We start from the raw sequence: 27833 nt of genomic DNA, 5'->3' as shown, positions 1-27833 counted from the left end.
TATATAATGTTACTTACCCTACATTATTCATCTCATATGCATACGTATATACTGTACTCTACATCATCGACTGCATCCTTATGTAATACATGTATCACTAGCCACTTTAACTATGCCACTTTGTTTACTTTGTCTACATACTCATCTCATATGTATATACTGTACTCGATACCATCTACTGTATGCTGCTCTGTACCATCACTCATTCATATATCCTTATGTACATATTCTTTATCCCCTTACACTGTGTATAAGACAGTAGTTTTGGAATTGTTAGTTAGATTACTTGTTGGTTATCACTGCATTGTCGGAACTAGAAGCACAAGCATTTCGCTACACTCGCATTAACATCTGCTAACCATGTGTATGTGACAAATAAAATTTGATTTGATTTGAGCCATTTCACATCGGTTACACCAGCCTAATCTCGGGAGTTGATAGGCTTGAAGTCATAAACAGCTCAATGCTTGAAGCATTGCGAAGAGATGCTGGCAAAACGCATGAAAGTGCTGTTTGAATGAATGCTTATGAGCCTGCTGGTGCCTACCATCGCTCAGTCGGACTGCTCTATCAAATCAGTCTTAATTCAAACATAATAACACACAGAAATACGAGCCTTAGGTCATTAATATGGTCGAATCCGAAAACAAAACATTTATTATTTCAGTGAAATACGGAACCGTTCTGTATTTTATCTAACGGGTGGCATCCATAAGTCTAAATATTCCTGTTACATTGCACAACCTTCCATGTTATGTCATAATTACGTAAAATTCTGGCAAATTAGTTCGCAATGAGCTAGGCGGCCCAAACTGTTGCATATACCCTGACTCTGCGTGCAATAAACGCAAGAGAAGTGACACAATTTCACCTGGTTAATATTGCCTGCTAACCTGGATTTCTTTTAGCTAAATATGCAGGTTTAAAAATATATACTTCTGTGTATTGATTTTAAGAAAGGCTTGATGTTTATGGTTAGGTACAGTCGTGCAACGATTGTGCTTTTTTCGCAAATGCGCTTCTGTTAAATCATCCCCGTTTGGCGAAGTTGGCTGTCTTTGTTAGGAAGAAATAGTCTTCACACGGTTCGCAACGAGCCAGGCGGCCCAAACTGCTGCATATACCCTGACTCTGTTGCAAGAGAAGTGACACAATTTCCCTAGTTAAAATACATTCATGTTAGCAGGCAATATTAACTAAATATGCAGGTTTAAAAATATATACTTGTGTATTGATTTGAAGAAAGTCATTGATGTTTATGGTTAGGTTCACGTTGGAGCAACGACAGTCCTTTTTGCGAATGCGCACCGCATAGGACACGCTAGATAAACTAGTAATATCATCATGTGTAGTTAACTAGTGATTATGATTGATTGATTGTTTTTCATAAGATAAGTTTAATGCTAGCTAGCAACTTATCTTGGCTTCTTACTGCATTTGTGTAACAGGCAGGCTCCTCGTGGAGTGCAATGTAAGGCAGGTGGTTAGAGCGTTGGACTAATTAACCGTAAGGTTGCAAGATTGAATCCCTGAGCTGACAAGGTCAAAATCTGTCATTCTGCCCCTGAACAGGCAGTTAACCCACCGTTCCTAGGCCGTCATTGAAAATTAGAATGTGTTCTTAACTGACTTGCCTAGTTAAATAAAGGTGTAAAAAAAAAAAAAAAAAAACGGTGTCCAAAAATGCCGATTTCCGATTGTTATGTAAACTTGAAATCGGCCATTCCAATTAATCAGTCGACCTCTAGTCCATACAGTACAATGTAATAGTGTAGACATGTATATAATGCACAATGAGTCTGAGTGGACATCCACTGAATGCTGGCAACAGAGTGACTCACCAGACGGTGGGGGCGTGCTAGGGTTCGTGGGGCTCTGGTCCTCTCCTCTGAGGCTGTGTCTGGGGTGCTGGTGGCTGAGGGCCATGGGGTGACCCTGGGTCTGTGCCTGGGTCTCATTCTCCTCTCCTGGGACTGGCTGGTGCCACTGGCTCCTGGCTTTCTTCAGCCAGCGCCCACCCAGACCCCACTTCTCCAGGTAAACCCGACACAGCTCATAGTTCATGGCAGAGTAGTAGAGGAAGTCCAGGGCTAGCAGCACCATGACGAAGAAGCCATAGATCCACACTCCCACCAGGGCTGTGTAGTTACTGTAGAGGAGCGATAGGGGAAATAGAGAAAGTGAGAATGATAATATATAATTATATGTATTCCCCTTTTTTGTATGCATTTTAAGCATATTTTTGGTAAACATATATTATGTTTAAGAAAGTGTTCCTGAGATGTACAGGGTGATTCTAATTGCCTATCAATCTTAATAAATCTCTCTCTTCAAAACGCTGGTCCCAGTTTTTCATCCCAACACATTTATGAATGCATTTCACACTCCATAAGGGTTTATGTGGTCCACATTAGCACCTTCTTCAGATTCACGCTCCGCTCCATAAATCTTCCCCATTAAACAGTATTTATACCTGTGTTTTCTGCCAATTTGTTTTGTTTGTTCAAACCTACCAGCGTTTTCCCTTGCTCCTGTCTTTCCTATAGTTCCTGTTTTCTAGTTTCCCGGTTTTTACCTTTCCTGCATGACCTGACCCGCCTGCTGTTCCAGTGCCTTACACCCTCTCTGGATTATTGATCCCTACCTGACCTGACCCTGACCCGCCTGCTGTTCCGGTGCCTTACACCCTCTCTGGATTATTGACCCCTACCTGACCTGACCCTGACCCGCCTGCTGTTCCAGTGCCTTACAACCTCTCTGAATTATTGACCCCCTACCTGACCTGACCCTGACCCGCCTGCTGTTCCAGTGCCTTACACCCTCTCTGGATTATTGACCCCTACCTGACCTGACACTGACCCGCCTGCTGTTCCGGTGCCTTACACCCTCTCTGAATTATTGACCCCTACCTGCCTTGACCTGTTTGCCTGCCCCTGTTTTAAAGAATACACTTTAGTTTCTTCACCACTGTCTGCACCTTGGTCATACCTTAAAGCGTGATAATACCTTGATGAACAGCGTTGTGAACGACACTTGAAATAAATGTCTTTATACGTTTTTTATTTGTATTTTTATGGAACAGAGCTGTGCATTAGAGAAATGATTACCCAGGAAGGGGATTGGGTCCTATCAGAGTTCAGACAGGAAGGGGATTGGGTCCTATCAGAGTTCAGACAGGAAGGGGATTGGGTCCTATCAGAGTTCAGAACTCAGCATCAGTCAGCTTTAAATGATCTCTCTGACCCTGAAAGATAATGAGACAGAGGATAATATTATTATATTACTGCTTTCAAGTGTGTTTGATTATTTGGAGGGAACACCATTCCTTATTTTGGGGAGACTAATGAATAATGGGCTTTTCCAAACATTTCCTTGGATGGTGTTGTGGATATTTCACAAAACCATTTAGAATTATTCTATCGTTGTACTTGCTTTGCAACTGCACTCAAACCCATATGAAAACCATGTTTACCTCTCCTCTCCTCACCTCCCCCTGTGCCTGTGTGACATATAGCTGACATATAGCTGTTTGCATGGTTTAGTCTGTGGTGATGTGTACATTTGTCTATTTAAGAGCAGCAGGGCATCCTTCCAGCAGTGCATTTGATTTAACCTTAGAGTAAGCAAACCTAACTGTTTGGACAGCCATCAGAAACAAATGTCAGACAACGTTAAACAAGCCAAAATGAAAGGACAAATAGCTGAGACTGATCATGACACAGACACAAAGAATTTCCCAAGAGATACACATAAAGTAATAATTTGCTAATACCAGTGACTGGTCCAATCGCTGTCCGCAGTAATAGAATAGCCTATTAACACTCTCATGCCCGTAACACTTTAGCCATGATGCTCAGAGTCCCAGACACAGAGCTATGGCCAGTTTAATCTGAGGCCAATGGTAAATATCACCACTTCAACTCTGCAGTCCAGAGGGGAGGAGGTGGAAATGGCCTCCCATCAGCCACTAGATGAAATATCCTGGCCTGCCGAAGGGAATGTGTAACTGGTCTCAGAGAGCACCCCGCTGACAGGGTATTAGAGGAGAGACAGACAGAATAAGAGAGAGAGAGAGAGCTCTGACAGAGTCTGTGTTTCTGTCTGTCAGTGTCCTCATACGGTGCTCCTATACACACTACGGGATGTCTCTTCTCTTCCTGAGTTCCACTCGATTGCTGCAGACAGAGCTGTCGGTCTCCATAGAGATTTGTCTTCAAGTCTATCTATGTTAGTGTGTCTACTTAGATTAGTGTAGTGTGTTGTAGTATACAGTGCCTTGCGAAAGTATTCGGCCCCCTTGAACTTTGCAACCTTTTGCCACATTTCAGGCATCAAACATAAAGATATAAAACTGTATTTTTTTGTGAAGAATCAACAACAAGTGGGACACAATCATGAAGTGGAACGACATTTATTGGATATTTCAAACTTTTTTAACAAATCAAAAACTGAAAAATTGGGCGTGCAAAATTATTCAGCCCCCTTAAGTTAATACTTTGTAGCGCCACCTTTTGCTGCGATTACAGCTGTAAGTCGCTTGGGGTATGTCTCTATCAGTTTTGCACATCGAGAGACTGAAATTTTTTCCCATTCCTCCTTGCAAAACAGCTCGAGCTCAGTGAGGTTGGATGGAGAGCATTTGTGAACAGCAGTTTTCAGTTCTTTCCACAGATTCTCGATTGGATTCAGGTCTGGACTTTGACTTGGCCATTCTAACACCTGGATATGTTTATTTTTTAACCATTCGATTGTAGATTTTGCTTTATGTTTTGGATCATTGTCTTGTTGGAAGACAAATCTCAGTCCCAGTCTCAGGTCTTTTGCAGACTCCATCAGGTTTTCTTCCAGAATGGTCCTGTATTTGGCTCCATCCATCTTCCCATCAATTTTAACCATCTTCCCTGTCCCTACTGAAGAAAAGCAGGCCCAAACCATGATGCTGCCACCACCATGTTTGACAGTGGGGATGGTGTGTTCAGGGTGATGAGCTGTGTTGCTTTTACGCCAAACATAACGTTTTGCATTGTTGCCAAAAAGTTCAATTTTGGTTTCATCTGACCAGAGCACCTTCTTCCACGTTTGGTGTGTCTCCCAGGTGGCTTGTGGCAAACTTTAAACGACACTTTTTATGGATATCTTTAAGAAATGGCTTTCCTCTTGCCACTCTTCCATAAAGGCCAGATTTGTGCAATATACGACTGATTGTTGTCCTATGGACAGAGTATCCCACCTCAACTGTAGATCTCTGCAGTTCCTCCAGAGTGATCATGGGCCTCTTGGCTGCATCTCTGCTCAGTCTTCTCCTTGTATGAGCTGAAAGTTTAGAGGGACGGCCAGGTCTTGGTAGATTTGCAGTGGTCTGATACTCCTTCCATTTCAATATTATCGCTTGCACAGTGCTCCTTGGGATGTTTAAAGCTTTGGAAATCTTGTTGTATCCAAATCCGGCTTTAAACTTCTTCACAACAGTATCTCGGACCTGCCTGGTGTGTTCCTTGTTCTTCATGATGCTCTCTGCACTTTTAACGGATCTCTGAGACTATCACAGTGCAGGTGCATTCATACGGAGACTTGATTACACACAGGTGGATTGTATTTATCATCATTAGTCATTTAGGTAAACATTGGATCATTCAGAGATCCTCACTGAACTTCTGGAGAGAGTTTGCTGCACTGAAAGTAAAGGGGCTGAATAATTTTGCACGCCCAATTTTTCAGTTTTTGATTTGTTAAAAAAGTTTGAAATATCCAATAAATGTCGTTCCACTTCACGATTGTGTCCCACTTGTTGTTGATTCTTCACAAAAAAATACAGTTTTATATCTTTATGTTTGAAGCCTGAAATGTGGCAAAAGGTCGCAAAGTTCAAGGGGGCCGAATACTTTTGCAAGGCACTGTATATATAGTACGCATTGGTTGAAGCTCAATGTTAAAATCAAATCGCCCTACCATCATATGTAAACCAAATAACGTTAATTCACCCCATTCCGTACAAATGTGCATAACCGCAACATTCAAACGAGGCTACAAAGAAAACTAATGGGACTGTAGCGACTGTGTTGACTTCAAAATCGGGGGTGTGAACTAGGTTTCTATTCAAGTGTTGATTGACATGGTAATGGCTCTATAGTATTGGAGAAAAGTTGAAAAAACGGACCCTCCGTTACATCATGGCGTGTCATGCCGTAACGTACAGCACGCATAAAGCAACTATTTCTGTCTTACAATCTCTCTCCACCAGGTGTAGCACTTCTCTCATCCTTTAAAAACAAAAAATGGACAGTGGCGGGGGTAAGGGGGGATCCGATCATCATTCTCAAAGCCACTGTTTACTTCTAAGGTCACTTTAGCACCGCCCTAAAAACCCGATTCAAATTCGACACAAACCTTCAAATAGGTATGTAATGACACATTATATAAACTCTTTATAGTGTTTTATTTACATTTTAGAGGTGATAAGGTGATAAGTTAGACAGATCGAGTGAAAAAAGCTATTTTCCCACACGACATCCCTCCTTCTCACTATCACACATTAGTTTCGCTTCCCCACCCGACATTTTTAAAAAGACCCGACGGGGTTCATTGCCTGCTTGAATTATGCAGAAACGGGCAGCGTTTAGGTCATGTAATTGAATATGTTGGAAAGGGGAGAAATTGTGCTTTACAATGGTATTGACATTACAGATGATCTGGAAGTATTACGTTTTTGGGGCGCTAAAATAAGGTCAATTGTACGGACCAAGGCGATGTACGAGATTACGTGAGTTTACGTTATCTCTCTACCAAGAACCACTATACCGGACGTTTGACGTGCCATTAGCATTATATGGTCATTAGACAAATTTTCCCCCAAACCTAGCTAAAATTCTAGACGTCCAATTAAAACGAGGTTACATTGCAGATAAGGTGACCTTATTTTGTATTTTTGTGTGTGTACTTTTACCCCTTTTTCATACGGAATCGGGAGAGGCGAAAGTCGAGAGCCATGCGTCCTCTGAAACACGACCCTGTCAAGGTTTTTCATAAAGAAGTAAACTGAAGTAAACTGCTGACCTGGACACTTATGTGTAATCAGAGCAACAAAAAATTAACTAGAGAACTTCCTTGGCTTCTATTATAGCTAGTTAGATACACCAAACTTTGGGAACTTTAAAAAAACTGCCATGCTGCTAATTTATAACACATGCACACGCCAGAGATCCAGTGCTAATTCTAGCCCTTACCTTACGTTTTAATTCAGTGTGCTCCTTTGTCAATTACATTTTCTTCTGGTCATTATAATCCAAATTTGCGATGACTGGTCAACACTGAGTCAAGTTACTTTTCGATGTGTTCCCGAAAACCTGAAGTCGCCATCCACAAGTAAAAAGTAACTGGGGGGCAGGTTGTACACGAAGCATCCAGGTAAAACCACATCATAATGATAATTTGCTTGCGCAACCTGTCCGATGTCAAAAGAAAATGGCATGCTTGGTAATTTGGTTAGCTGTGTGATAAAATGAAACGGTTTTCAATACATCAACTGTTTTCTTTTGTTGTTGATTTTCTTTACCTCTAAAAGTCTAAGCCGTTGGGATGTGTGGTTCTATTAAGCTAACAAATGTAATTATTTTTGTATTATTTGATAAAATATTGAATTTGGCCTTTACTACTGCAACGCTATGGTTGTGGGTTTGATTCCCACGGGGACCAGTATGAAAAAGTATGCCCTCACTCCTGTAAGTTGCTCTAGATAAGAATGTCTACTAAAATGGAAAAGGAACGAATAGACCATTTCAATTTTCACGTAGAAATAAGTTGCATTTACAAAGTATTTCAAGAAACTGGAAAACATGAAGTCAGAAGTTTACATACACTTAGGTTGATTAAAACTCGTTTTCAACCATTCCACAAATTTCTTGTTCACAAACTATATTTTTGGCAAATCAGTTAGGACATCTACTTTGTGCATGACACAAGTAATTTTTCCAACAATTGTTTACAGACAGAGTGAATTATAATCGAAATAATCTATCACAATTCCAGTGGGTCAGAAGTTTACATACACTAAGTTGACTGTTCCTTTAAACAGCTTGGACAATTCCAGAAAATGATGTCATGGCTTTAGAAGCTTCTGATAGGCTAATTGACATCATTTGAGTCAATTGGGGGTGTACCTGTGGATGTATTTCCAGGCCTACCTTCAAACTCAGTGCCTCTTCGCTTGACATCATGGGAAAATCAAAAGAAATCAGCCAAGAACTCAGAAAAATAATTGCTGACCTCCACAAGTCTGGTTCATCATTGGGAGCAATTTCCAAACACCTCAAGGTACCACGTTCATCTGTACAAACAATAGTACGAAAGTATAAACACCATGGGACCACGAAGCCGTCATACCGCTCAGGAAGGAGATGTGTTCTGTCTCCTAGAGATGAACGTACTTTGGTGCGAAAAGTGCAAATCAATCCCAGAACAACAGTAAAGGACCTTGTGAAGATGCTGGAGGAAACAGGTACAAAAGTATCTATATCCACAGTAAAACGAGTCCTATATCGACATAACCTGAAATGCCGCTCAGCAAGGAAGAAGCCACTGCTCCAAAACCGCCATTAAAAAGGCCAGACTACGGTTTGCAACTGCACATGGGGACAAAGATCAGACTTTTTGGGGAAATGTCCTCTGGTCTGATGAAACAAAAATAGAACTGTTTGGCCATAATGACCATTGTTATGTTTGGAGGAAAAAGGGGGAGGCTTGCGCGACAAAGAACACCATCCCAACCGTGAAGCACGGGGGTGGCAGCATCATGTTGTGGGGGTGCATTGCTGCAAAAGGAACTGGTGCACTTCACAAAATAGATGGCATCATGAGGCTGGAAAATTATGTGGATATATTGAAGCAACATCTCAAGACATCAGTCAGGAAGTTAAAGCCTGGTTGCAAATGGGCCTTCCAAATGGACAATGACCACAAGTATACTGCCAAAGTTGTGTCAAAATGGCTTAAGGACAACAAAGTCAAGGTATAGGAGTGGCCATCACAAAGCCCTGACCTCAATCCTATAGAAAATATGTGGGCACAACTGAAAAAGTGTGTGCGAGCAAGGAGGCCTGCAAACCTGACTCAGTTACAGCCAGCTCTGTCAGGATGAATGGGACAAAATTGTGGGAAGCGTGTGGAAGGCAACCCGAAACATTTGACCCAGTTAAACAATTTAAAGGCAATGCTACCAAATACTCATTGAGTGTATGTAAACTTCTGACCCACTGGGAATGTGATGAAAGAAATAAAAGCTGAAAGAAATAATTCTCTCTACTATTATTCTGACATTTCATATTCTTAAAAGAAAGTGGTGATCCTAGCTGACCTAAAACAGGGAATTTTTACTAGGATTAAATGTCAGGAATTGTGTGAAACTGAGTTTAAATGTATTTGCCTATGGTGTATGTAAACTTCCAACTTTAACTGTATCAAACATGTATTTTAATATTCCACAATTATTATCAGATTAACTGCTTTGTACAGATAATTATCAGACTCAAGTTACAAACGCTGGTAAATGCTCAAACACATTTAGTGATTTTTTTCCCCATTGGGCCTTAACTAGTCCTGTATTAGCAGATATTGATGCCTTCAGTGGGGGCAAAAAAAATGTCTGTAGCACCACCACCCCCAAACTACTTCCTGCAGCTATGGTCTGTCCTTTTTCTAAGAGATTTAAGAAAGCTCAGGGTATATTTGAGTTTTTTTGGTCACTTTCATGGCTGTGTTTTACTGTATTACAATGTATAATGTATAATCAACGTCCAGTGTAAAAGCCAAGTTTTAAGTGAGAAGTAGGTATTGGTCTAAAGCAGAAAAAGAAAGGAAATTTACATGAGCACCACAATACGTACTCCACCAATGTTTTCCAGCACACAGCTTTGACCTACTACAGTAGCTATTTTTGGTCTTTTGTATTTCCAATAATGTGTAGGCAGGTTGATTCAAACAGCTTAATTCATACTCTTCAGAGGGATAATGGACTTCACAGTGACCTGCTATTCAAATGATGTATATATACAGTAGCAGTCAAATGTTTGGACACACCTACTCATTCAAGGGTTTTTATGTATTTGACTATTTTCTACATTTTAGAATACTAGTGAAGTCTTCAAACCTATGAAATAACACATATGGAATCATATGGACAGCTTTACACACTCTTAGCATTCTCTCAACCAGCTTCATGAGGTAGGTTTGCTTGTTAATTTCTTTCCTTCTTAATGCGTTTGAGCCAATCAGTTGTGTTTTGACAAGGTAGGGGTGGTATACAGAAGAGAGCCCTATTTGGTAAAAGACCAAGTCTATATTATGGCAAGAACAGCTCAAATAAGCAAAGAGAAACAACATTCCATCATTACTTTAGGACATGAATGTCAGTCAATGTGGAACATTTCAAGAACATTGAAAGTTTCTTCAAATGCAGTTGCAAAAACCATCAAGCGCTATGATGAAACTGGCTCTCATGCGGACCACCACAGGAAAGGAAGACCCAGAGTTACCTCTGCGGCAGAGGATAAGCTCATTAGAGTCACCAGCCTCAGATATTGCAGCCCAAATAAATGCTTCACAGAGTTCAAGTAACAGACACATGTCAACATCAACTGTTCAGAGGAGACTGCGTGAATCAGACCTTAATGGTCGAATTGCTGCATAGAAACCAATACTAAAGGACACCAATAATAAGAAGAGACTTGCTTGGGCCAAGAAACACGAGCAATGGACATTAGACTGGTGGAAATCTGTCTTTGGTCTGAGGAGTCCAATTTGGAGATTTTTGTGAGACGCAGAGTAGGTGAACAGATGATCTCTGCATGTGTGGTTCCCACCGTGAAGCGTGGATGAGGAGGTGTGATGGTGCTTTGCTGGTGACACTGTCAGTGATTCATTTAAAATTTAGGGCACGCTTAACCAGCATGGCTACCAAAGCATTCCGCAGTGATATGCCATCCCATCTGGTTTGCGCTTAGTGGAACTATAATTTGCTTTTCAAAAGGACAATGACTCAAAACACACCTCCAGGCTGTGTAAGGGCTATTTGACCAAGAAGGAGAGTGATGGAGTGCTGCATCAGATGACCTGGCCTCCACAATCACCTGACCTCAACTCAATAGAGATTGTTTGGGATGAGTTGGACCACAAAGTGAAGGAAAAGCAGTGCTCAGCATATATGGGAACTCCTTCAAGACTGTTGGAAAAGCATTCCTCATGAAGCTGGTTGATGGAATGGCAAGAGTGTGAAAAGCTGTCATCAAGGCAAAGGATGGCTACTTTGAAGAATCTAACATTTAAAATATATTTGGATTTGTTTAACACTATTTTGGTTACTACATGATCCATATGTGTTTTTTCATAGTTTTGATGTCAATGTAGAAAATATTAAAAGTAAAGAAAAACCCTTGTCCAAACTTTTGACATTAGGCTGTAAGTATCTTTAGATATAGGCCTAATGTAAATGTGTATTATTGAAGCGTCATCATCTTTATTGCTAAAATACAATTACACGCATATATTTGAACTGCACAGTAATTTGACAGAGGTAATGAACTGTTCAGCACATCAATTGATAAAACAGGACCATGTTTAAAAAACAACTGGTTCTGAGTTTATGTTAATATTACACAGGTAATCTAATGGTCACAGAAATCCGGAATGCAGACAGGCTCTATAGACCTCTGTACAGTATCTATATGAGTGACTGTGTCGAACACACCACCTCCTGTTTTTATATTTGCCCAAAAATGCATTTATTTTCCATTGAATGTATTGTTAAAATAAAAGTTTAAGGACGTACAGGCAGGCACCACATGACTACAAAACAAAACAGCTCAATCAAGCCTGGTGGTTGTAAGTATAAAAGCAAAGCTTGCTTTCATATAATAAAAAAAAGCTTGAAAAGTTAGTGGAATGGGAAAATGTTTTGTTTGGGGTGGGAAGAATGCAATACTTTACCCTGTATGCGGTACAAATAACATTATTGTGGGAGCACCTCCTCTAGGACTTAGGCTATTTGCTTACAAATAGTTGGAAATACAATAGACCAACAGAGCTACTGTAGTAGGTCAAAGCTGTTTGCTGGAAAACCTTGGTAGAGCATGGGTGAAGTACGTATTGTGGTGATCATGTGAATTCACTTTTTTGGCTTCAGACCAATGCCTACCATTCACTTAAAACAATATTTTTTGTTTTTAATAGTATAAGACAATACACTCAAGTAATATATCCAGAGATGGCATCCGCCTGCAGCCCACTCACAATCTCAGTAACAAAGCTTCAGCTCTTTTACTTTGGTTGTGATTCTCTCTATACAGTAGGAGAAGATCAATGTCAACGTGCCCTTTGAGCACCAGGCAAATGGTGTCAATGAGTGGGATATTGTCGAGGGAGCCAACAGCTTATCAATCACTAACATTTAAAGGCCAGGGCTTTTTGTCTCTGCGCAAAAGTCTTTGAAATGTCTAAATCTTGAGTATGAAACTGTTGGCCGTTTCCTTACAGATAAACTTTTGACATGTTCTTTAGATATTCACTCAAACTAGTGTCAGTACCATTTTATAATAAACATGAAACCGTATCATAGAATCACAATAATTAGCTTACTAACAGATAAGGAAAAGTACTACTCTATATATTCACGACTATAAATATAAATATGACTCACTTGTGTTTGAAGCCGTCTGTGGTGGTGGTGAGGTTGACCTGCATTACCGTCTGGAACTCAGTCTCGTTGCAGCAGTACTTGAAGGCAGTGTTGTTGTGGTGACAGCAGAACATGTAGGTCTTGTTGTCAGAAAGGCGAGGGCAGTGGAAACCAAAGTGATAGCGCCCCTTGTGGTCGGAGTATGGTTCACACACTCTGAAATGAGCTGATAGAGCTGTGGAGAAGAGAAAGACAGTCAGACGATGAAGCTACTGTCTTCTTGGCAAGCACTCCTGTGAGGTAAAATATTTTCTAGAATTACTTTACAAATCTGATAAATGGATTATTAGTGATTGAGACCATCATGATTCAGCTTGCCTGTTTTGGACTTGCCCATTAATTAAAATGTTCTGGGCAAATTTCAAAATGGAGCTGGAGGACATGTTCATATATTCTAGAAGAATGGACCCATGGCTATTTGTTTTGGGTGTTATCGGGAACAGGCCCTCACTTACCTTAGCACAGCTCAATACTTCTTAAAAATGACTCTTTGTGACAAGCAAATGCCTTCTCCTTAACTGGATAAAAGACCAGCCACCAACAATAAATCAGTGGTGTTGTGGGATCTTTAAAATGTTACCACTGGAAAAAGAATGGTGCTATATTTAGGAACAAGGAAGGCGATTTCTATACGATATGGGACCTCTTTTTGCTATCTCTTCCCCTAATCTTGCAGACCCTAAGAAGTGTCAATACAAGAATTATATGAATCTACGGGTCAACCGGACCCTGGTCGCTTTCTTGTATAAAATAATAATTTTGTTATTTTTATTGTAAGGCCTCTATACTCTGGTAGGGGTATTTGATCATTTACATACTACAGCCACACATTTTGCGACAGTCAAATTATTAAAGGCATGTGAGGAAAATGATAAATGAATGAAAAGTTAAGAGCAGAGAACTGAAAGGGAATGTATCATTCTTATTGTTCTTGCATGTTTTTGTTTTGGTGTTTGTTGGTAATGCCATATTTTATGTTACCTGGTTTTATTTTAGAATTCAAATGTATGCACATATCTACAATTTGTTTATGATGTCGACCTGAAAAAAGGAGAATTATATAATAATACAAAATATATATATCGAAGATGATTTAGCTTGTGATTTCTATTGCGGTGCAAATTATGCAAAACCAAGCAGAAATCAACAGACATTTATTCATCTCTGATTCTGGCAACCAGAGAGGGGTTTCTCTGTGATGGGAGTCATGGAAACATCATTTGGTAGCCTGGACTCATTGTAGATGATCACCAATTACCTATCTGTCAGAGCAACAGAGCAGAGATAATGAGTGTAGATTTACAGGGCTCATCACAGTTGTCTCATATGTCACTGTGGACCAAAACAAAACTACTTGTTAGACAGACGCCATCAAAACCAATCAGGTCTGGCAATTTGGCATCCTTTCACATTTTTATTACCATTGATAACATAAGGTAAACACATCCTCCATAGCATAGCTGGGGATAGATTGCCCTTCTAGCAATATGGAATGGGTGTTGCCTGTAGAAACAATGGCAGAGGAGCAGAACTGGAACAAGGTCATGTCTATGAGCCCTTCCTCTCCACGATGGAGCCAAGACAATTGCACTGCTAAGAGGGGAAATAATGTTCCTTCTGGAATTTAGTTAGAGGGGGGAAGGGGAGGGAGGGGGTTGTTGTATATTTCTGCCACTGATGGTAAAAGTATTTTCTAATCCCATGTAGGCTGAGCAGGCCGATCAGGAACATATTGGCCATTTGAAAGAGGAGAACACTCTCAGGTATAATGAGCTTGGGACAGTGCCTTACTCAGGGTCGTCTGAATGACTGGCTGACTGGCTGGCTTATTGGCTAAATAGCTTGAATTGGCTTCCCTCCGACTCTCTGAAACTTTCAGGCTTATGTATCCATGCTGAACAGGGAAGTAGAATGGGGAGTGAGGAAGCTTGAGGTTTAATAGTATGGAGAGACGCTCTCACTCAGATGGATGCACGCTGGTAAACATTCATAACAGTAGTTATGATGGCACCGAAGAACATGGCACATTTTTTTGTGTGTTTTGTGTAACTTATTAATGAACTTATTGTGTACATAATGTTGCTGCTACCGTCTCTTATGACCTAAAATAACTTCTGGACATCAGAACAGCAATTACTCACAGCGGACTGGAAGAAACTTTTTCCTTTAACGAGTCCAATGAGAAGGATATCCTGCTTTCACTGCAACAGGCCCAGATCCACGCCTTTGGCGTGAAGAAAAGACGCCGGGAAAGGGGACGCAGATCGAGGATCCTTCTGAGAATCCTGAGGCAACTGAGTAAACTCCCAATGCCTTCCATTCTTCCCCGCTAACGTGCAATCATTGGAAAATAAAATTGATGACCTACTATTAAGATTATCCTACCAACGAGACATAAAAAACTGTAACATCTTATGTGTCAGCGAGACGTCGCTGAACAAAGATACGGATATTATAGAGCTAGTGGGATTTTCCATGCAACAGCAGAACAGAGATGCTACCTCTGGTAAGATGAGTAAGAGGTGTCTTTTTGTCAATAACATCTGGTGCGCGATGTCTAGTATTATAGAAGTCTCGAGGTATTGCTCGCCTGAGGTAGAGTCCCTTATGAGAAGCTGCAGACCACATGTGTTTTTCTAGATTTTTTGTTGTTATTCTGTCTCTCACTGATCAAATAAATCTACCATTAAAATTATAGACTGATACTTTCTTTGTGTGCAAACGTACAAAATAAGCAGGGGATCAAATACTTTTTCCCTCCCTGTATGTGAGAAGGCTGTTCATTGACTATAACTCAGCATTCAATTCCATAGTGCCCACGAAGCTCATCACTAAGCTAAGGACTCTGGGATTGAACACCTCCCTCTGCAACTGGATCCTTGACTTCCTGACGGGCCACCCCCAGATGGTAAGAGTAGGCAATAACACATCTGGCACGCTGATCCTTAACACTGGGGCCCACCAGGAGTGTGTACTTAGTCCCCTCCTGTATTCCCTGTTCACCCACAACTGCATGGCCCAACACGACACGCCAACCATCATTAAGTTTGCTGACGACACGACAGTGGTGAGATGAACCTATAGGGAGGTGGTCAGAGAATTGGCAGTGTGGTGCCAGGACAAAAACCTCTCCCTCAATGTGAGCAAGACAAAGGAGCTGATAGTGGACTACAGGAAAAGGCGGGCCGAACAGGCCCCCATTAACATTGACGGGGCTGTAGTGGAGTGGGTCGAGAGTTTCAAGTTCCTTGGTGTCCACATCACCAATGAACTATCATGGTCCAAATATTACAAGACGGTCGTGAAGAGCGCACGACAAAACCTTTTCCCCCTCATGAGACTGAAAAGATTTGGCATAGGTCCCCAGATCCTCTAAAGGTTCTACAGCTGCACCATAGAGAGCATCCTGACCGGTTGCATCACCGCCTGGTATGGCAACTGCTTGGCATCTGACCATAAGGCGCTACAGAGGGTAGTGCAAACTGCCCAGTACATCACTGGGGCCAAGCTTCCTGCCATCCAGGACCTATATAACTCAAGTTTCTGAAATACCACCTTTGCCAGCACTCAAATCAGAAATACACAAAAAAACGATATGTTCATGTACATTTTCTAAAAACGTATCAAAACTATATCAAAATCCAAGTTATGTAAGATGGGAGACATATATAAATCAAATCAGTCACTCATAAAGGTCACATATAAATTCCAAAAGGACATTTAAAACACAGCTTCATTTATGCCAAAATCATGTCATCAAAATCCAGTTCTGTTATTCTGATCCTATAGCTGATCTCATAAACCATGGGTTATATATGTTATTCTGATCCTATAGCTGATCTCATAAACCACGGGATATATATGTTATTCTGATCCTATAGCTGATCTCATAAACCACGGGATATATATGTTATTCTGATCCTATAGCTGATCTCATAAACCACGGGATATATATGTTATTCTGATCCTATAGCTGATCTCATAAACCACGGGATATATATGTTATTCTGATCCTATAGCTGATCTCATAAACCACGGGATATATATGTTATTCTGATCCTATAGCTGATCTCATAAACCACGGGATATATATGTTATTCTGATCCTATAGCTGATCTCATAAACCACGGGATATATATGTTATTCTGATCCTATAGCTGATCTCATAAACCACGGGATATATATGTTATTCTGATCCTATAGCTGATCTCATAAACCACGGGATATATATGTTATTCTGATCCTATAGCTGATCTCATAAACCACGGGATATATATGTTATTCTATTTATTTAACCTGTATTTAAAGGAGGGGTATAAAGGAGGGGTCTGCGTTTATAAAGAGGGTGAATTGGCAATAAGGATGCAGTGCAACTAAGCATTGGAAGTGGACCATAAAGTCCTCTAATGATGCAAGACTTAAAGGTGAAGCAGGCCAGGGGGAAGGTAGTCTGAGCCTTACTAGGGGGAAAACAGCTGGATCTGGTTAGGGCTCTGTCGTAAATATTGCCATGTTGTTAGTTACATTAACACCTATCCAATTTTAGGATACTACAGTAAACAGGTTGGCTCTTATGTTCCGTTTACAACATCAACCTGTGAGCTGAAAGACTATAAACCAAAATAAAGTTCTTTGCATACTATTAAACCTCAGGTTGTTTTATAATGTGCATTACAGTTACCGACATACCGTTTCACAAATGCAGATTAGTTACAGTAAGCAACATCGATGTTTTACCATGCAGCATACTGTTCCCTGACAGTCATACACCAGTCTCACTTGCTAGACTCACAGGCGACTGTGGGAAGAGACTATATACTTTAACACACACACACACACACACACACACACACACACACACACACACACACACACACACACACACACACACACACACACACACACCATAGAAAAAAGGTGTATAAAACTGCACTGACCTGCAGTGGACAGCAGGAGAAAAATGACTGTCAGGACATTCAAGGACTGCCGGCTGGTGACAGTCATCTTCGGGTCCTCATGAAGAACAGGTGCCAGAGGGGGAGATTCTCACTGCAGGGCTGCTTTAGCTGAACCTCCTGGACATTCTTTGCTCTTTGCCACCCCCCAATCACATTGCTGCTGTTGTCCAACCGGCCACCTGGACAGAGAAAGAAAACCAATCAATCAATTAATCTAATTAACTTAATGATCATGATTATTAGGTATAAAGCCTATTCTGGGCTACAGTAACTAAGGGCTACAGTAACTAAGGGCTACAGTAACTAAGGAGAGAAAATATGCTTTTGATGCAATAACATAAATCTAGCCACAGGTTATTTGCTCTGATTGGACCGTGCCTTGCAGCACTCACCATGGACCAAAACGAGTTGGGTCTTTTGTCCAGCCCTCTAATAGTTCCGATCAATGGGAGTGCTTGTGATAAATCACATAAAGTGCTCTCTCTGTTAGAAGAGGACCCTGTTTGGCTACAGAGCTGTTCGAGATGAGCCTGTTGGTGATGATGCATCGCACAAGTTCATGCATCGCACCAGCTCACAGGTATGATAGAGTGGTGCAATGCTAATGGGAGCCTCCACAGGCCTGGCTGGGGCATACAGAATTGAAGAAGAGAGATTTTCAATTCTGAGTGTCCCTGCGAGGCACGTGGAGGCTAGCATTCGCATTGCACCACTCTATCATACCAATCTGACATCTGTAGAATGTGGCTAAATTAGATAAATAGCTTAGGAGAAACTGTTTTATCTTTGTGAGGATTGAGGACTGTTATTTTCTGCTCTTGGACAAGTTTTTTGCAATTGGTCACTGTCTGTTCCTGTTGATTTTATGTTCGTCTGAGATTGCCAAATGTAAAATGTATGCTAATTTGAGTTAATTGTATAGAGCGTCACAGACTTTGTCATCAAACACTCTGAATAAGCATGAAGGGTTTTAGATTGCGCAAAGTTAGTGTGACAATATCATCCTGCTCATCTGAGCTAGGAAACACTTATCTAGCAGTGTACATCTGTGTTCATGCTAGGAGGATCCTATATCACTCAGGGAGAAGAGGAGAAAGACTAGTGAGGCTGCTTCCTGCTTCATAATATTGACTTGGGTTCAAGAGACAGAATATCTGGATGTCTGTCAGCCTGGTCTCACAGACTAGGCATAACATAGTAAATGAAATCCGACAAACTCAAATTTGTATGGTATGTTACATAAGACAGAAGGTTACTTCAGGATAAAACAAAAAGAGGGTGGTTGATCGGGATGGATGGGTAACTGTATATCATCAAACGTATAGCAATCCAAAGGTTGTGTGTTCAAATCTCATCACGGACTATTTTAGAATTTTAGCTAATTAGCAACTTTGCTACTACTTACTACTTTTTAGCTACATTGTAACTATTTAGCATGTTAGCTAACACTTCCCCTAACCGTAACCTTAACACATTAACCTAAGTCGTAACCTCAACCCTAACCTTAACCCTTAGCCTAGCTAGCCACCTGGCCACCTAGCTAACGTTAGCAACAACAAATTGGAATTCGTAACATACATATTTAAAATTCGTAACATGTTGTAAGAATTGCAATTAGTAGCATATCATACTAATTGCAATTCACAACATTTCATATGAATTGTAATTGGTATCATACAAAATGGATGATGGACATCCACATATTAATACATTCCATACCAAACATAACACATCATGCTAATTTGAGTGTCCTGGATTTTCATTTACTATGTTACATCTACCCATGAGTCCAGGTTGGTCTGCTGAGATTGTTGGTCTCTGCCACTCTGATTTCTGTCACTCTACTCATACCTGGTCCTGTTTGGTGCAGTATATATAGCCCTGTATGCCCCTGACAAGAAAGGTGAAATGTGTGTGTTGTTGGAACCAAATCAATCCCAGATGGCCATCACAGTGCAATACAGAGAAACTACTGTATGTGCCATATGCAGTGCATACATAAAGTATTCAAACCCCTTTGACTTTTTCCACATTTTGTTACATTACAGTCTTATTCTAAAATGGATTAAATTGTTTTCCCCCCCTCATCATACTACACACAATACCCCATAATGACAAAACAGGGTTTGGGAGTAACGGATTATGTTACATGTAAGGGATTACAAAAACAGTAATCCATTATATTACCAGCAAAAACATTGTAATTGGACTACATATACTTTTGAGGATTACTTTGAAATTCAGTAAGGATGTTTGCAGGAAAACATCTTTGACAGTTCTCTGTTTTCTCAATGACATTCAAATCAGCATTGAAAAAAGGTGCATGTTTATGTTTGTTCCACCTGAGGGAGTCTGACCACAAGGAGACCACTATGATGACACACCAAATGTGTTTGATGGATCACGGAAAAAGAGCAGGAATAGGCTGTTGTAGGCTACAGTCCAAGCTATGTCTTCAAATGGTGCGACTGCTGTCGGCATCCAACGATTATCCAATTGGAATAATGTTTGGAGGTAAGGATGACAGCAGTGGTATAGTCTACGGCGATATGGATATGACTTATTATTGATATCTACATAGCACATTGATGTAAATCACACTTCTACTCTCTGATTTAGCTATTTGCGCCTTTGGTTGGATTGTGATTGTTGTGGATGGCTGTTCACAAATCTAAATGTGTATTTGAACCCAATAATGGTTGAGTTCATGAAGTTTAAGCTGCCTATCAATCGTTGTTTTTGAAACCAGGGACAGCCAGTGAAAAATGAACTCTTGCAACAGCTGCCTAGTGCGTTGATCCCAGCCTATGGAATAAAAATGGGGCTTTTAATTGCTCAATCTAATTCATGCTGATAATTTTTTTAATCCATAGGCCTGGTGGACACTTGCTCAAACTCGCACACGTTTGATAGACTTAAAGAGGCAATCTGTAGTTGCTTCATCAATTTTTGAACTTTAAATTCTATATATTAATGTAAAGATATAATTTAATGTAGTAGAAGGTGATGGGTTAGAAGAAGTATACATAACCAACCCATAAAGAAAAATATAACATCCATATATGGCCAGCTATGTAAACTTTAACATTGATTTATCCTGCAATAGATGTCATTCAATTGGTAACATATATTTTTGTCTTCTTCTAATACCTCTAAATTACGTTACTGAGTTTAGGTCATCAAAAGGTTACGTTACTGATTACAATTTCGGACAGGTAACTAGTAACTGTAAGGGATTACATTTAGAAAGTAACCTACCCAACCCTGATCATACTACACACAACACCCCATAATGACAAAGCAAAAACTAAAATATCACATTTACATAAGTATTCAGATCCTTTACTCAGTACTTTGTTGAAGCACCTTTGGCAGTGATTACAGCCTCGAGTCTTCTTGCGTATGATGCTACAAGCTTGGCACACCTGTATTTGGGGAGTTTCTCCCATTCTTCTCTGCAGATCCTCTCAAACTCTGTCAGGTTGGATGGGAAGCGTTGCTGCACAACTATTTTCAGGTCTCTGATGTTTGATCGGGTTCAAGTCCGGGCTCTGGCTGGGCCACTCACGGACATTCAGAGACTTGTCCCAAAGCAACTGCTGCGTTGTCTTGGCTGTGTGGTTAGGGTCGTTGTCCTGTTGAAAGGTGAACCTTCACCCCAGTCTGAGGTCTTGAGCGCTCTGGAGCAGGTTTTCATCAAGGATCTCTCTGTGCTCCATTCATCTTTCCCTCGATTCTGACTAGTCTGCCAGTCACTGCCGCTGAAAAACATCCCCACAGCATGATGCTGCCACCACCATGCTTCACCTTAGGGATGGTGCTAGGTTTCCTCCAGATGTGGTACTTTGCATTTAAGCCAAATAGTTCAATCTTGTTTTCATCAGACCAAAGAATCTTGTTTCTCATGGTCTGAGAGCCCTTTATGTGCCTTTTGGCGAACTCCAAGCAGGCTGTCATGTGCCTTTTACTGAGGAGTGGCTTCCGTCTGGCCACTACCACAAAGGCCTGATTGGTGGAGTGCTGCAGGAATGGTTGTTCTTCTGGAAGGTTCTTTCATCTCCACAGAGGAACTCTGGAGCTCTGTCAGAGTGACCATTGGGTTCTTGGTCACCTCCCTGACCAAGACCCTTCTCCCCCAACTGTCAACTGTAGGACCTTATATAGACAGGTGTGTGCCTTTCCAAATCATGTCCAATCAATTGATTTTACCACAGGTAGAAACATTTCAAGGATGATCAATAGAAACAAGATGCACCTGAGCTCAATGTCGAGTCTCACAGCAAAGGGTCTGAATACTTACAGTGGCAAGAAAAAGTATGTGAACCCTTTGGAATTGCGTGGACTTCTGCATACATGGGTCATAAAATTGTATCTGATCTTCATCTAAGTCACAACAATAGACTAACACAGTCTGCTTAAATGTATAATAATAATAATTACAATTATACGTTTTCATGTCTTTATTGAACACACTGTGTAAACATTCACAGTGCAGGGTGGAAAAGTTTGTGAACCCTTGGATTTAATTAACTGGTTGACCCTCCTTTGGCAGCAATAACCTCAACCAAACATTTTCTGTAGTTGCGGATCAGACCTGCGGTCAGGAGGAATTTTGGACCATTCCTCTTTACAAAACTGTTTCAGTTCAGCAATATTTTTGGGATGTCTGGTGGGAACCGCTCTCTTGATGTCAAGCCACAGCATCTCAATTGGGGTGAGGTCAGGACTGACTGGGCCACTCCAGAAGGTGTATTTCCTTCTGTTGAAGCCATTCTGTTTTTGTTTTACTTCTGAGTTTTGGGTCGTTGTCCTGCTGCATCACACAACTTTTGTTGAGCTTCAATTGGCAGACAAATAGCCTTACATTCTCCTGCTAAATGTCTTCTTAAACTTGAGAAATAATTTCCGTCAATGATAGCAAGCTGTCCAGGCCCTGAGGCAGCAAAGCAGCTCCTAACCATGATGCTCCCTTCACCATACTTTACAGTTGGGATGAGGTTTAGATGTTGTGTGCTGTGCCTTTTTTTCTACACACATAGTGTTTGTTCCTTCTAAACAACTCAACTTTAGTTTAATCTCTCCAGAGAAGATTTTGCCAGTGGCGCTGTGGAACTTCCAGATGCTCTTTTGCGAACTTCAGACGTGCAGCAATGTTTTGTTTGGACACCACCATTCTTATTTATTGTTTTACGTATCATAGACTCATCAACAGAGATGTTAGCATGTTCCAGAGATTTCTGTAAGTCTTTAGCTGACACTAGGATTCTTCTTAAAACTTCTTAGGGATCAAATCCCGTTAACAGGATCGATTTGACAGCATCCGGTGAAATGGCTCCAAATTCAAATTAAATTATTAGAACTATTTAACTTTCATACAATCACAAGTGCAATACACCAATTTAAAGCTTTACTTCTTGTTAATCCAGCCACCATTTCAGATTTCAAAAAGTCTCTATGGTGAAAGCAAACCATGCTATTATCTGAGGACAGCACTCCATCAAACAAACACGGACAATAATATTTCATCCTGCCAGGCGCGACACAAAACTTAGAAATAACGATATAATTCATGCCTTACCTTTGAAGAGCTTCTTCTGTTGGCACTCCAATATGTCCCCTAAACATCACAAATGGTCCTTTTGTTCGATTAATTCCGTTGTTATATCTCCAAAATGTCCATTTATTTGGCGCGTTTGATCCAGAAAAACACCGGTTCCAACTCGCGCAACATGACTACAAATATCTAATAAGTTAACTGTAATCTTTGTCCAAACATGTCAAACAACTTTCCAAATATATCTTTAGGTATTTTTTTACGTAAATAATCAATCAAATTTAAGACGGGATAAACTGCGTCCAATAGCGGATAAAAACAAAGTGGAGCGAGCTTTCAGGTCGGGCGCCCCAACCACAACAGTACACTAGACTCGACCCTCGTTCTGAACAGCCCTCTTCTTTATTACACAAAGGAAAAAATATTAACCAATTTCTAAGACTGTTGACATCCAGTGGAAGCGATAGGAACTGCAAGCAAGTGCCTTAGAAATCTCGATCCACATAAAAAACCCATTGAAAACACTGTCACTTCAACAAACAAACAATTCCTGGATGGTTTGTCCTCGGGGTTTCGCCTGCCAAAGTTCTGTTATACTCACGGACATCATTCAAACAGTTTTAGAAACTTCAGAGTTTTTTCTATCCAGAGTGTTTTCTATACATATCCTAGTGTAACAGGCTATTTCTGGTTTTGTTTTTTAAAATCTCTTTACTTCAGGCTGTTCGTCGTCCTCAGAGGGACAGTCAGACAGACTCTCTAGCTTGTTAGAGCAGCCTTTCCTTTCCTTTGACTTCTGGAGAGAGAGAGAGAGACACACAGAGAGAGAGAGAGATACAGAGAGAGAGAGAGAGAGAGAGAGAGTGAGAATGAGAGAGAGAGATGAGGTTATCGTGTTCTGTCAGACAACAACATGCACCGCATGACCAGGGATTACCCTCCTTTGAAGATCCCCCTTCCTCATCCTTCGTTTTGGATTTACATGGATTCTGCATTTTTTTCATATTGTCCTGTGGAATCACCCCCTTTGTCTCATCTGCTGTCTTATTTGTCTACACGGTACAAACAGATATGGTGTTTTAATGCCCCGGAGCTGTATTTCTTATCAACAAAGAATCACATGTGGATAAAGGAGGTTTACATAAGCTACATTAGCTTAATGTAAGTCAAGAAGAACTACTCTTCCTGATACACATACATGCACGTGCACATATGCACCCACACACACACGCGCTCAGGCAACGCACACACATCCACATGCCATGCAAGAAAAAGAAAGGCACACATACACACACACATGCAAGAAATGCATTTCACTGTACTTGTGCACGTGACATATTTAAAAAAAAATGTTTGACTTGACACACACACACACACACACACACACACACACACACACTCACACAATGTTGAAAAGAGATTGACTGCATCACTATTGGTCTTTGTGTGAGGTGTTAATGTGCTGAAGGTATCAAACTGTCTGTTAAAGTAATTGGCACACAGTTCGGACACTCATCGGTATCACACAAGACATGCAGCCAGAGGTCTCTTCACAGTCCCCAGGTCCAGAACAGGGTCTGGAAAACACACAGTATTAAATAGAGTCATGACTAAAAGGAACTCTCTGCCACCCCAGGTAACTCAAGCTAGCAATAAAACCAGATTTAAAAAACACCTTTAGGCACGACGGGGACTGTGGAGAGACACAGACAGTTTATGCATTTTGTATTGTAGTTTGCATTGCATTTTGCATTGTATTTTGCATTGTAGTTTGCATTGTATTTTGCATTGTATTTAGCATTGTAGTTTACATTGTATTTTGCATTGTAGTTTGTGTTGTATTTTGTATTGTATTTTGCATTGTATTTTGCATTGTATTTTGCATTGTATTTTGCATTGTATTTTGGATTGAGTTTGCATTGTATTTTGTATTGTAGTTTGCATTGTATTTTGCATTGTATTTTGCATTGTTTTTTGTATTGTAGTTTGCATTGTATTTTGCATTGTAGTTTGTATTGTAGTTTGCATTGTATTTTGCATTGTATTTTGCATTGTATTTTGTATTGTAGTTTGCATTGTATTTTGTATTGTAGTTTGCATTGTATTTTGTATTCTATTATGTGTGTGATATGTGGTTGGTATACGACTGTGATATGTGGTTTTGTCACCTGGCTATCTTAACATGAATGAACACTAGCTGTGGGTCGCTCTGGATGGGAGCGTCTGCTGAATGGTTCAATTGTAATGTAAATGTAGTGCTATGTATGTTTATGTATATTATGTATTTTATTTGTTGTGTTGTTTCCTATTTGGTCCCCAGGAAGAGTAGCCGCAGCAGATGACTGGGGATCTTAATAAATACAATACACACACACACACACACACACACACACACACACACACACACACACACACACACACACACACACACACACACACACACACACACACATCCACACACACAAAGAGAGAGAGACTGACATCTCTGTTGCGGAACACACATAGTGCACATACATGCTACAGATGGAGAGGCATTGTGGAGGCTGTTTGCATCATGTTGAACACAGTCCTGAGATGTGACGCAAACTGACAGAATATTCCAGCTATTTTGTCTAAACAACAACTGAATAAATCTGATTTAAATGTAAGCATCACTTGCTGAGGAGCAGCACAAATTAAGAACCAGCACACCATTATCAATCTATAAACCTATTACAGGATTATGCAATTGCTATTTTTTTCTGGGCTGGCCAGAAAATCAAACAGAAGCAGGACATGTTTCCAATTACTCCAGCATCCACTATGAAGTCTAGATTACTACCAGACAGACCCAGTTATGTCAGTTGGTTGATAAGAAAAAACAACAAAAGTTTTCAGCTGGATTGCAAAGAGATAGCGAGAGAGAAAAATACACTCTTTAGTATTTTTTTGTGTTTTGGTTTTTGTGTTTTTTTTGTCTTGTTTTTGATCAAACATTTGCTTCCAGCCAGTAACACATTGTGCTTTCTAAAAATGTTTTTTTTGTTTGCTCTTGAGTATTGTTCATCACATAAGTTAATATATTTTGGGGGGCTAGAAAGAATATTGCATTCTGCATAGACTTCTATTTGATTTGCTGTTGATTAGCAGTTCAATTGTTACGCTACATTGTTGGCAATAACTTTATTTGTACAACGTATGATGTCATACAATGAATTATAAAATGGGTGGTTCGAGCCCTGAATGCTGATTTGCTGACAGCTGTGGTATATCAGACCATATACCACAGGTACGAGAAAACATTTATTTTAACTGCTCTAATTATGTTGGTAACTATTTTATAATAGCAATAAGGCACCATTGTGATATATGGCCAATATACCACGGCTAAGGGCTGCGTCCAGGCAGCTCCCCGTTGCGTCGTGCATAAGAACAGCCCTTAGCCATGGTATAATGGCCATATACCACAACCCGCCGGGCCTTATTGCTTAAATATAGCATGCTGGCATTACTATTGACCTTTCTGAGTCTGTGTCTATCTGCATTCCTTAAACTCAGCACTAGCTTTCATGTCTGCTTTGTCTTTACAGTCATACAAATATCCTCTACATTGCTAGCCCTCTGTCCATCCATTCTAATGTACAATATTACTGTGCTAATTTGTCCCCTGAGACACAAGAGGAGTGAGTTTGTGGGGAAATAAGGTTAGCTGCCTGCACACAGGACACTGAGCATTCACTCCGCAATTGTTGCAACCCCTATTACTAGCCTGTTCAACCACTCTTTCGTATCGTCTGAGATCCCCAAAGAATGGAAAGCTGCCGCGGTCATCCCCCTCTTCAAAGGGGGAGACACTCTAAATCCAAATGGTTACAGACTTATATCTATCCTACTCTGCCATTCTAAAGTCTTCGAAAGACAAGTTAACAAACAGATTACCGACCATTTCGAATCCCACCGTACCTTCTCCATTATGCAATGTGGTTTCTGAGCTGGTCATGGGTGCACCTCATACACGCTCAAGGTTCTAAACGATATCATAACCGCCATCGATAAAATACAATACTGTGCAGCCGTATTCAGCGACCTGGCCAAGGCTTTTGACTCTGTCAATCACCACATTCTTATCGGCAGACTCAACTTGGTTTCTCAAATGACTGCCTCGCCTGGTTCACCAACTACTTCTCAGACAGAGTACAGTGTCAAATCGGAGGGCCTGTTGTCTGGAACTCTGGCAGTCTCTATGGGGGTGCCACAGGGTTCAATTCTTAATACTCTTTTCTCAATGATGTCGCTCTTGCTGCTGGTGATTCTCTGATCCACCTCTACGCAGACGACACCATTCTGTATACCTCTGGCCCCTCTTTGGACACTGTGTTAACTAACCTCCAAAAGAGCTTCAATGCCATACAACTCTCCTTCCGTGGCCTCCAACTGCTCTTAAATGCAAGTAAAACTAAATGCATGCTCTTCAACCGATCGCTGCCCGCACCTGCCCGCCCGTCCAGCATCACTACTCTGGATGGTTCTGACTTAGAATATGTGGACAACTACAAATACCTAGGTGTCTGGTTAGACTGTAAACTCTCCTTCCAGACTCACATTAAGCATCTCCAAT

General features: G+C 40.7%; 1 protein-coding gene across 1 annotated transcript in view; it reads right to left on the bottom strand.

The window, feature by feature from the left end:
• shisal1b (shisa like 1b) overlaps positions 1–27833 on the bottom strand; it is a 65266-nt gene that overhangs the window by 10629 nt on the left and 26804 nt on the right. Inside the window, exons 2-4 of the mRNA XM_029668356.2 lie at positions 17662–17861; positions 12686–12899; positions 1842–2149 (exon numbers count right to left, since the gene is read on the bottom strand). Coding sequence (XP_029524216.1) covers positions 1842–2149; positions 12686–12899; positions 17662–17728 — 589 coding nt within the window. The 5' untranslated portion in view covers positions 17729–17861. The remainder of the gene's footprint in view (positions 1–1841; positions 2150–12685; positions 12900–17661; positions 17862–27833) is intronic.

The sequence above is a fragment of the Oncorhynchus nerka genome, linkage group LG9a, assembly GCF_034236695.1.
Source record: "Oncorhynchus nerka isolate Pitt River linkage group LG9a, Oner_Uvic_2.0, whole genome shotgun sequence".
Lineage (NCBI taxonomy): Eukaryota > Metazoa > Chordata > Actinopteri > Salmoniformes > Salmonidae > Oncorhynchus > Oncorhynchus nerka.
The sequence above is the reverse complement of the archived record's forward strand: the minus strand, read 5'-3'. Positions and strand labels throughout refer to the sequence as shown.